At 39.2% G+C, this 12,106-nt stretch overlaps 1 protein-coding gene across 2 annotated transcripts in view; it reads left to right on the top strand.

Moving 5' to 3' along the window:
• LOC114557751 (neurocalcin-delta A) overlaps positions 1–7,543 on the top strand; it is a 97,349-nt gene extending 89,806 nt beyond the window's left edge. For both annotated transcript variants that reach the window (XM_028581402.1, XM_028581403.1), the window contains 3 exons: positions 2,096–2,201; positions 4,790–4,909; positions 7,307–7,543. In XM_028581402.1, the coding sequence (XP_028437203.1) occupies positions 2,096–2,201; positions 4,790–4,887 (204 nt within the window). In that variant the 3' untranslated portion in view covers positions 4,888–4,909; positions 7,307–7,543. The remainder of the gene's footprint in view (positions 1–2,095; positions 2,202–4,789; positions 4,910–7,306) is intronic.
• Positions 7,544–12,106: the final 4,563 nt, after the last annotated feature.

A 12,106-nucleotide genomic window follows, 5' to 3' on the forward strand; every position in this document is an offset into this window, starting at 1 on the left:
TGCAATAAACACAATGCGAAAGTCTGCGATATTGCCCTCATGGATTTTTTTGAGTTAGATGAAAGAGTAGAAAACTGCACTTTAAAATGTAATTATCATTCTTTTTTTATTGGTGCCTTTTTGTGTTGGAACAATGTTGGAAATAAATTTATTTCTTTTTTTTTTTTCATTCAACAAGCAATTTGACAGAACTGAGTACACTTTAATATGTTTATTTATCGCAAGCAATTATGTTATCACGATTTTCAACAACGTAATCGCATATTTTCCTCCTATAGTGCTACAAAACATTTTCATGAAGGCAGAATGAAGTTTTTCTTGCAAATGTTTACAAAACCATTATCTAATGACAGTCTAATATTTAAAAAGTGAAGCAATCTGCTTCATCTGACTGCGTGAATATGGCTTGATTAGATTAAGCTAAATCCTGATTGGTGCACAGAAGTATGTGACATCACCTTTTTTCAACTTGGTCCCGCCCACCTCAAACCAGCAATAAGAGCACAGACGAAAAAAAAAAAATACACAAAATGCCCTATGTGAAATAACCACAACTGATCAAACTTCTAGTAGAAAAGGGTGTGTTAATTGAGATTGCTTTCACACCTGGAGCGTTTGATCGGATAGTCCGGTTCGTTTGGGCTGGTGTGAAAGCTCATCCGAAGTCTGGTGCGGATCACACAAACTTTGGTCCGCTTAAAAACGGGGGTCTCAGTTCGCTTCCAAGTGAACCAGAGTTCAGTTCACTTCAGTTGAGAATGCAATCCGACCCAAATACAGGAAGTCAACCAGAAACGGAGCATTTACTAGCCTGCAGTTTTAACCTTGCACACAATTTACGGACTTACATATGATTTAAGGGATGATAACTTTCAGAACCATAAGCTGTTCTGAGCACACATCGCTGGTCGTCTGTGTGACATCATCGTCCTCATCATCATCAACATCATCTCTCTCTCACTGTCTGTCAGCTGCTCATTGTTCACCTTCTTCTAAAATATTAGAAACACTAAAGCAGAATCCAAAAACCCCAGCGTTATAAACGTGGTGTTGCTCCATTATTTCTGAGACCAGCAAGGTCGGCGAGTTTTGGATATTCTGTCCAATAAACAAGCAACCGTCTCTAACGCAGGACGTGTGTACAGTGTTTGGTGCGTTTGATAAAGTGCAGTATGAAAGCAAACTGAACCAAATGAAAAATGCAACAATGTTGCAACTTCACCACCGAATCGAGTCCACCCAACTATAGATGTGAAAGCGCCCCAAGAAGTTAAATGAAAATTCTGGGGCCTTTTAAAAATGATCCATCTAAATGGTCTTGTATATTAGCTGTTAGAAAAGGAGAAAGCTTTTTACAGAGGTAGACAAAAAGTTTATAGAGAATGTCTTTAAAGATGTCCATATCCATGTGAATCTTCGTCGCTAGACCACAGTGTGCTCCATCCAGTTAACATTCATTAAAGCGATGAGTTCAAGATCCAGCATTCAAAAATAAAAGATGAATGGTAGCAAAATCCCATCCGTAGTTAGATAGAGTCAGATAGCCATGTACACCCGCAGAGTTGTGATGTTCCTAGAGGCAACAGCTGGTGCTACAATACCTTAAGTTTAGAAAATAAACCGTTTAGAAATCCATGGATTAATCATTGATTATACCATGGTCTGGGTGAATATAGTATATAAATCTATCCATGAAAAAAAAAATCTTTTCAGCAAATATCTTAGTTTTAACAGAGCTAGCAAAGCAGTTTGGTGTTTATATTTGCGGTAATTTTTCAGTTTGGGAAATCCCACAATCTCTACAAAAGCTAACTTTAGCTTAAGTTGACTGGCTGACTAAACAGGGAGGGACTAGAAGATCCTCTCTTTTGCTTTTTGTTTTAATTTTGAGAGCGAATTGACCCCACAATATGAGTAATTTTATTTTGTTGGCCACCGTTGTTGTATAATCGCAATATCACACTCAAGGGTTTGATTTAACGTCATATTATTGGCACTTCAGTGATGCTTACGGACCTCGGCGCAAGACGTTAAATCAAACCCTCTCGTGTAATATTGCCCAATTAAACGACCTCCCTTGTGTCCCTTTTTATAGGCAATCTATAAGATGGTGTCCTCTGTGATGAAGATGCCTGAGGACGAGTCGACGCCTGAGAAGAGGACAGAGAAGATCTTCAGGCAGATGGACACCAACAGAGATGGTAGGCTATCCTCGTCTGCTGCTGTTTTAAATGGAGGTAGTGCTTTAACAGTAGATTGATGGTAAAGACAAAAATGGTCAACTTACTTCAGGACACCTTGTTGGTCTTTTTGAGTCAATAAAATGTGTGTGTGTGTGTGTGTGTGTGTGCACGTGCATGCGTGTACCTATAACAAAACCAAAAACATTTATACAGAAGTCCACAATGATTATGCTGATGAGAAAAAACAGCAGGTATTTGAATATAAATTCTAACTTGTGACCTTTTGCTTCTCCACCAAGACTCCAAAATATATTTTTGATAAAATTGGTTTATTGTTTGTTGGTTGATTGATTGGTTTCAGTGAAATGGGACACAACAGGCATTTCAATTGCAAATGTATTGAACAGCTCTTCCCTGCAACCTGGTTAGCTGGCAGACAGCTGTTGTCATTGTACAAACCAGGCACTCGTAAAAGCCCTTCAGCCTGAAGCAGCAGTTCACTGACAACAGACGTCACACCTGACCTGTGATTTCTTTTTTTTTACACAAACTTCAGTCAGTTCAATTTTATTCAATTTTATTCGTAATATTAAATCATAACAATAGTTATCGCAAGCCACTTTACAGATAGAGTAGATCTAGGACACACTCTTTAATTCACAAAAAGCATTTGGTGCGACAGTGGCGAGGAAAACTTCCTTTTAGGCAGAAACCTCGGACACACAATTGTACCGCAGATACTCAGAGAGTGCATTCATACAGCACAAACCCTCCAGTGATAATCCTGAGCACAGGAGACAGAGTAACAAGATGGGAGGAACAGAGAGATGGACAATCAGGAATCAGTGAGTAGTGTGGGTACAAGGAGGAGGAGGGAAGAGGAACTGGGAGAACAGTGACAGAAACACAAAGTGAGTGGGAGTGTGGTGACCTGGACATGGAAGTGTGCCGTCTTTCTTTTTGCTTCTTCTAACGAGAATCACGAGTGCGGAGCGAGTGGTTCAGAGGCATGTCGAGTCTGTCTGTTATGAGGCTGAGAGGGGAGGCCGTCTCGACACCGCCACCTGTTGGTGAGAAACGGAACTCAATTAGGATGCACTGATTCAGGTTGTTAGAACAATCCCAAAGAATCATAAGTGATTCCCTTTGAAATGTGTATTTTGCTAACATCTTATTAAAAATCTTTCAAAACCCTTAACTGGTATTTAAAAGGCCTCCTACCCTTTGGCTCACCAATGAGTTGCACTAACTAACTAAACAAACAAAAATGTATTCTCATATGTGTATGTATGATTTTGCGAAAATGTTAAAAATAAAATCTTTTTTCCTAGAATCAATATTTTTTATTAATTTGTTTACCAATGGTTCACCTAAATATCTTCTGTTTATACGGTACCACCGTCGGCGACAACATCATATCCGTTTCCGGCAAAACAGACCAAAAGCAGAGAATGCAGAAAATCCATGTTATGTACTTCTTTACAAAAGAAATAAATGTCAGGCTGACTGACTGCCATGTCATTTTCATTCTTTTATTAGAAAATCAATTAGTTTTTAGAAATATCTCATGATATATTGTCTCTAGAAGTGTATTATTCTTCAACTTTTGTTTTTGTTAAAGAAGGAAAGGAAAATCGCAATACTCAATACTATCAAATCACAATACTTGTACAATCGCAATAAATGGAAATCGCAGTACAAATCAAATCGGCACCTGTGTATCGTGAAAGATCAAATCGGGACGAAAGCCTATCGTCCCAGCTCTAGTAGCCTATAAAGCAGAGAAGTCAGAATGAGCAAACCAGCTAATAATAGTCATGTTTCCATCAACGTATTTTTATGCGCATTTTAAAGTATCGCATTAGAAAATGTGGATGGAAACAGCAACATTTACAACAAAATAAAAACTTCTGAAAATTCGCAAAAAGATTTTCTCACTCGCTTGAGGTGGTTTTTTGCCTTTTTCGAAAAAGAGTTAAGAAAATGGAAACAGCTTTGCCCAAAAAGTTGGGACGTAGCGAACATGTAACTCACATGACTATAGTCCCGGTATCCATCGGATGGGGGAAGGCTCGGTGGTCCCATCCAGGGCGCCGTACACTTGTGGCACAAGGTGCGTGGTGGAGTTGCGGTGCCCTGTAGCCTGTGACTCAGCTACGGCGGGTAAATTGATGAATTTGTTCAACAGTTTGAATCGTATGGCCGTGCACACCGCGTATACACAGCGGTGAACGGTTGTCTCGCTGACAACAAATATCTCTGCCACAACCCTGTATCCTGCACAGGTGGCCAACTGGTACAATCCTACCTCTCTCCATTTAGCCAAAGAACTTAGCTTCTAAACTCTTTGATATATCAAGCCGGTTTGCAATCTACTACCATGCGTAACGTCAACTTGTGACCAAACTACGCTTTGCGTAGTCTATTATTATTTTTATTATTTAGATTTGGGGTTTTTTTGTGGCATTTTAAAAGTTTGCTAAAAATTCTCTTGACAATAAGATGGAAACATTGTCTCTTAGTAATGTGTTGGAATGCAGCGTCACGTCTGCATGTTGTTAAAGTAGCAGGTCATTCATTTTGTGCCGATGCTCTATATGTTTTAGGTAAGCTGTCTCTGGAGGAGTTCATTAAAGGAGCCAAGAGCGACCCCTCCATCGTCCGCCTGTTGCAGTGTGACCCCAGCAGCGCCGGACAGTTCTAAACCCGAGGCATCAACACAACCTGTAAGGCTCACATTCAGCAGCTTCACCTGCAATGCAACTCCTAGTAAAAGCTAGAGAGAGAGAGAGAGAGAGAGAGAGAGAGAGAGAGAGAGAGAGAGAGAGAGAGAGAGAGAGAACTTTATTGTCCGTGTACACGGAAATTTGTCTTGCAATACAAGCTCCAACAATCACCACACAACAACCTAAAAACAAAAGCTAAAAACATAGAGACATCAATAAAACATATACTTAAATATGAGGGGGGGGGGCATGCCCTGCAAGAGTGGTCTTAAATAGTCATACATATATAGATAAAGGTAAAGGAGATAAAGGAGAGAGTTAATGAAAGTGTGCTGGAGTTCCAGCCAGTTTCAGTAAAAAGTGCCATTAGTAGGAAGGCTGAGGTTCGGCTTCAGGAACAGGCTTTTCTCCTACGAACAGTGAACGTGGCTGCTGGAGGGAACCTGATCTGGGGGGGGAGGGGGGCGGTGGTTCATCCACAATATCACTGGCTGTATGACTTAGTTCATGGACAGATATTGGAGACTTTGTACGAGCTGGCCTGTTATTTTGGAGAAGTTGTTGAAGGTCTTATTTTTAAAGCTTTAGTGCGTAACTATTTGATATTAATGAGCATCCGTTCCATTCAAGCCATTGCCAGATGGGTTGCTACAAAGTTAATTAAGACTATCAGCTCCACACGGGGGGAGCTGATAGTTGTCAATACTTAGAATTCCTCATGGGGGCAGCAGAAATTACGCACTATAGCTTTATAGCCCCCGTGTGGAGGATTTGTCAATTTCTGAAGTACTGGCTTTGTTGGCACTCTTGTAAAGAACCTCAGTATTCTGGGGGCTTTGCTCCAGATTAAACCCAGGGGGGTTGTGTTGCCTCTCCATGGGTGTTTGACACTTTTAGAGTTTTACTGTCTTGTGAATTCAACAAGCATTTCTTTAGTTTCGTGACTCTAAACTCTTAAGGTTGCAGCAGCACTTGATGAGCTTGGTCAGCACTGGGCTATGAAGAAAAGGTGGAGGGCGTTGTCTGCTGGGTGTGGTCAGCAGTAAGTGATTCAGAAAATCAATTGGGAGTTAAGATGGAAATATGATGCAGAAAAACAGAAGAGAAGTTTGCAAACAGCCGCCTGGCAGATGTCTTTGGTCTCTCTGAGTCTTTTGTGTATGGCATCCAGAAGGAACATCGCCCTCCTCCTGCACTGTACGCTCATCTGGGAAGATGGGACCCAGTGACTGATCCTAACAAAGGCTTTTCTTGTTTAAACTCGACGTTTAGGTGGGAGGATAACAAGTAGTTACAAGGTTTTTATTATTATTATTATTATAATATTATTATTCTTGGTTATTGTTAGCATCATTAGGAAAAGGAGAGAGGGGTCCATTTTTTCATAGTTTTTAGAGGTGTTATTTTCTTTCCCCTGATAAAGTTTAATGTGTGTGTCTCCTTTATAAAGAAGCATTACTCATTAGCGTCACTAGCACCTTGATTCCTTCGTAAACACATTGGCCTTTATGTGCCAGTAAAGACGACGGCACGTTTTGGAGATCTGATGATATTTAGATGATAGTTTTTTCACTGTCAGAGATTCTGCCCATGGTATCTCTCCCTGTAAGGTCTCTGGTTGTATTAGTCCACTATGGCCAATGTTGCGAATGAATGAAAAGGACAGTGTTATGGTAATATTGGATTTTCATATGCATCAATGTTATGATGTACCTTTTATTTGTCAGGGATTTATTTCATTGGACATGCCAAAAACACACATTTCCATTTAGTTTTGTTGTGTTTATCCATCGCCTGTCTCCGTAGATTTACCAGAAAATGAACTATATCACTATGTGTATATAGCATTTAGTTTATAATATCCACCTAGGGCTGGTTCCATATATCAATAGGCTAGATTTCGTCTTAGATTTTGTATGTGAGTATATCGTGATATGATATAAGTGGTGTTGTTTCCTGTTTTTAAGGCTGCATTAATTCCAGTAAAGTGAAGTCATTTTCGGAACTTACTAAACTGTTCTAGCTGTTCTATTATTTGCCTTCACCCACTGAGTCATCATATCCACATTACTGATGATCATTTATCTAAAATCATTGTGAAGATATTTTGTGAAAGCACCAATTCTCACCCCTAAGATATTGTCATCATATCGACGTATTTGGTCAAGAATATTTTAATAATTTCTACTGAAAAGTGTTTAATAGATGAATATGACATCAAATGTGCTGCATTTCTGTAGTAGTGTCAAAGTGAAACAGTTGACTTTGGTGATGTTTTTTCACATCAGATGACATTGTAGCTCTTGACCCCTTCTCTTTTATATTCTATCATAATTGCAAAGCATGAAATGCAACATGTTGATAATAATGACCAACACATTTGCCGTCTCCTCTCAGTGCTTCTTCGGGGGACTCCAAATGCCCTTAACTCTCCACTATGGAGCGGACTGACGATGAAGAATGACAAGCTGATGACGACGATGAAGAATGACAGGCCTTCACCATGCACTGAGGACATCAAAGATGAGCACAGGAGCCAAATTATCCACCCACCCCCCTTGAGCTGTTTCTCTAAAACCCTCCAAACCCCAACAAAGACTCAAACTGAAAACGTTCCAGAACCCTCACCTGGTCCCCCCCATTTTAGTTGACCAGGATCCCTCAGTTCTCCTATAGGCACGTCAGCGTATAAGGCAGGCCTAGAGTAGGTTGTATATAAACAGTATAAACTGGAGTCTCTGTATCAGTGTCTTTGCTTGGCTCTCTGTGCCCGTCGAGGCTCCAGCCAGGAGACACAGAGCCCCCGTCACTCTAATGTGTATCATACTGTGGACAGAGTGTGTGCATGAGACAACAGGAGAGAGAGAGAGAGACATGATGGTGTTAAATAACAGGACATACTGTAGGTGAGACTATTTAATCTGCAGAGAAGACTTGTGAAGTTTGTCCTTCACTCAGAGCGAGTACTGCTTTTACTTTCCTCTTTTCTACTGTGAGAATGTGTACGTGTGTTTGTGTGTGTTTTGCAAGAAACTTGATAGACCTCGTTTCATATTTTGTGCTGGGACAAAATGACATGTCATTTTATGCTGCTATGCATATGTGCCCTAATCAGTAGTTGGATTTTGTGAAGTCTCAGTGATGTAACGAAGAATGAAACCCATCCCTTCATCCACCACCAGTGGTTTTTCATATCGGTAAGAATTTGACAGACATTTTGGAGTGGCAGTGTATTACTGCGCTCTAGCTTAAGGAAAAATAGAAAACTAGTCTTTTAAAGTGTAGATATATAAAAGTGCACCTAAATTTGTAAAGCAAATTCCGGTAGTTCCGATTGCTCAGTTCATAACAAATGTGAAATAATAATAAAAAAAAATAAAAAAATGTTTATTGAAGCTATTGGGGGATGTCGAGCATGCAAACCAGTTTTTCTCAGACATTTTACAATGTGAAGAAGAGAGACACGCTTCTTCGCGTTCACTTTTAGATGTTTTTAAATGCTGCATGTTGAACGGTTGGGTGCAGGGGTGCATAGACTAAATAACACGTATGCAGGTGACTTATGTGCATGTGCGTGTTTTACGTTATGTTTATTGGATATCAGTGGCCCAACGGCCGGTTGCCCATCCAGCTCTGAGCTCGCTTCTGTATGTAAGTGTTGTCACGGTTAGTGCTCCCAGTAGTCGGTGTCATTGACGGAGTGTGGACTGCCAAAGCTGACACACGGAACGGTTTGCGTGGATAACTTCAATGAGGAACACGCCACCACACACAACAATCTATACATATAAAGACACTGTTTAATGGGGATGCTGGGTAGTCAGAGCTGAGAGCCTTTTTTTTTCTGTTTCAGTTGAGTTCAATGATTAAATTGCCATCCAATTGTATCTGTAACCGGGCCAAACACAGAGAGGACTGGATTTTTTAGCAACAGTCCCAATTCTACACTTTCAGTCAACTAGCATACACACAGTTTACAGTATTATGTAAAATGAGTGACATGCTATTAGTCACACATCAGTAGGAGTGCTGGCGTCCCACTGATAAGAACACTCGCATTACATTCAAACGGAAGGATTCGATTAACATTTTTATCTCACACCCTTTCCCTCTTTCTTTCCTTCGCTTTGCTGTCAAAGAAAAGAGAAGGGGAAACAAAGCTCTCACTGAGGTTTTTTTAAGAAGGTTTAACAAGTTCAGGATCAGTGTGACCCTCCCCCGAATGTACCTGAGCCCCCTCCAGGCCAGAGCGAAGACGTTTCAGTTATTGCATTATTTTCCAATTAGAAAAGCTTTGAATGTTTTACTCAATAACTGCTGTTTTTTTTTTGTTTTTTTTTGTGAAAAAGAAAGAAAGATGCAGACAAACAAAACCGAGAATCACAACTACTACTGCAATGATACTGTCACCATCTGTTGCTTTTATTGTATTTTTTTATGATTTTTTTTTTTTTTTTTTTTTTTTTTTTTTTTTTAAAGCTACGTCAGGTGTAACATTTCTGTTAAAACACAAAATAGCATCTTGTGGTCAAGTGCCAAATAAAAACAAAGCAGTATTGTATAAATTTATACTGTACAATTGTTATCTGTTGAACAAAACGTTTGTAATTGTTGCATTTTGTAGGTTTTGTATGGTATCCTGTATTTAGTGACTGCAGTTTTGGAACACAGGATTCTGTTTTTTGGTCAACTTTAAAAGGCAAGAATTAAATTTACAATGTATTGTGTGCAAGCATTAATGTGGTGTGTGGTTAATTGTAATATTGTGGTTTCAGTGACAGCTTAAAGATAAAGTTCAGTCTATGTGAACTTATTGCAGAGCTATTCTGTCGTGTATGTGTCGGCCCGTAAGTAAGGAGAAATATCAGCGCGGAAGTCTTAACCATGGTTTGTTTTAACATAGCTCATAATGAGTAATAACACTGACTTAGTTTGTTTTTCAACTATAAAATGTCCCAATCACTATCCAGGCCACAATTCTTCAAAAAACTAATTTAAGGAATTGTTATGTATGAGACTAAGCATGAATATTGGCAGATATCTGATTTTTCAAACTTTTGAATATTGTTGTGCTTATTGGCCTCAAAAATCCAGTATCCGTTCTATTGGTTCTAGTTTTAGTAATGGTAAAATCTGGTACATAACTCCAAAATGGTCATCAATGACAGTAACGTTAGTTAGAAAAGGTTTAATGCAATAATCATCCAGTTGAACTGTACATTAAGAGCATGACTAGGAAAAGCATACGGCTAATATAAATCATAAATAGGAGGGCTGTTCTCTACTTGAAATTGCAGATTTGGGATCCACCGATACTGTTTTCTTTAAGGCCGATACCGATTATTAGTAGTTATGAAACCAATAACCGATATTTGGACCCAATGTACATTTACAGTGAAAATGAAAATCTTTAAGTCAAAATTAAGATTTTGGAATGTTACAAACTCCAACACAAAACTTTGTTTAAATGCTTTACGCAATTATTTAATAAATTAGAAACTTTCAACGTAATCCCCAGTAACAGATAGTCAGATAGTGTTGTGGGGGGGGGACATTAAGTCAGGACTCAGTGGGGAGTGAAACCGAAGCAGAGGGACAGACACAGAGCTGGAGCCGAGCCAAAGTAGAACACTTTTTCTTTAACTTGATCGGTTATCAGGCAAGTAAGACGTAGATCCAGATCATCTGCTAACTGCCAAAAAAAGGCCCGATAATCGGCGCAGATGTCTCTCAGTAACGGAGAAAACACGAGTTTGCAGCCATGTAAGCCACTCTGAGAGTGGGGCTTTGAGCTAAATGCTAATGTCAGCATGCTAATAACATGCCACCAAGTCATTAGTTTTACACGTTAGCATATTTCATTATGATAATTAGCACTAAATACAGCTGAATCTGATGGGAATACCATTACATTTTCAGGAACTTGGTCATCATCTAAAGTATTGGACTAAATAAATCTTCACCTAATTACAGCGCCACATGAAAAATAGAAAACATGAATGTCTGTACCGATATATTTCCCTCTGAACCCAAAATATCCAGCTTGTGGTTGCGCTGGAGGAAAGGTAAGTATTCAAAGATTCATCCTCTGGGAACCAAGAATCTCTGCACATAATTCCATCTCAATCCTGCCAATAGTTATAATAGATATTTCAGTTGGGATCGAAAGAGCTGGACCAATATTGCAAAACCATCTTCAGAGCAGTTTTTCCCAGCTGTAATGTCAAATGAAGAATAGTCAGTTCTGCTTGCTGAAAGGAGATCAGCGTGACCGGACACACTGTGCTGTAGTCTGTGTACTGTACTTCCATCCTTGATTACAGAGAGGAACACAGTGAGAACTGCAAATTGATATAGCTCAAATTTCTTAATGCATCTTCGATACTTCATTCTTCTGGAGGTGACGGGATGCTGAAACTCTGAGCTGTCAGCCCAAACCATATCACTCAGTACAATCTCACTTTAAGCACTGCTGTACAGCTGAGGCAAAATCAGAGCTGCAAAGATGAATCAATTAGTTGTCAACTGCTAAATTGATCACCAACTGTTGGATTAATCGGTTTGAGTCATTTTTTATTTAAAAAAAAGTAAACATTCTTTGATTCCAGCTTCTTAAAGTGCTCATATTATGCTTTTTGTCTTATTCCCTTTCCTTTATTGTGTTATATATCTTTGTGTGCATGTTATAAGTTTACAAAGTGTAGATGATTAATTGAGAAAATAATCAACAGATTAATTGAATGAAAATAATCGTTGGTTGCAGGCCTAAGGCAAGGTATCACTTTCTATACTAATGGTTTTCTTAAGATTGAATTAATTATTTAATAATAATGCTCTAGATCAGGGGTGGAATGTGTAAAATGTATAAAAGACATGGTCTTAAAGGGTTTTTCGGTTTTGTTTCAACCTGGACCCTATTTTCATAGGTTTTTTGTGTGAAAGTGACTGATAGGATCTTTGTAATTGGTCCAGCGACAGCTGAAGACCGGGCTGCAATGTAACCCTATGGGGCTAGAGTGCATCATCAATTTAGTGCAGTTTTTGCCGCTGACAGACTCAGATTATTATTCTAAGTGTCTGACATAATTATGGAAAGGATCTCTGCAGCGATAGACAGTTTTAAAACCTGTTTAACCAGAAACAGCTCGGGTGACTACCGTTTTATTCAACCTATGCTCCTAGGTTTTTGTGTCCAAG

This window comes from Perca flavescens, chromosome 6, assembly GCF_004354835.1.
Source record: "Perca flavescens isolate YP-PL-M2 chromosome 6, PFLA_1.0, whole genome shotgun sequence".
Lineage (NCBI taxonomy): Eukaryota > Metazoa > Chordata > Actinopteri > Perciformes > Percidae > Perca > Perca flavescens.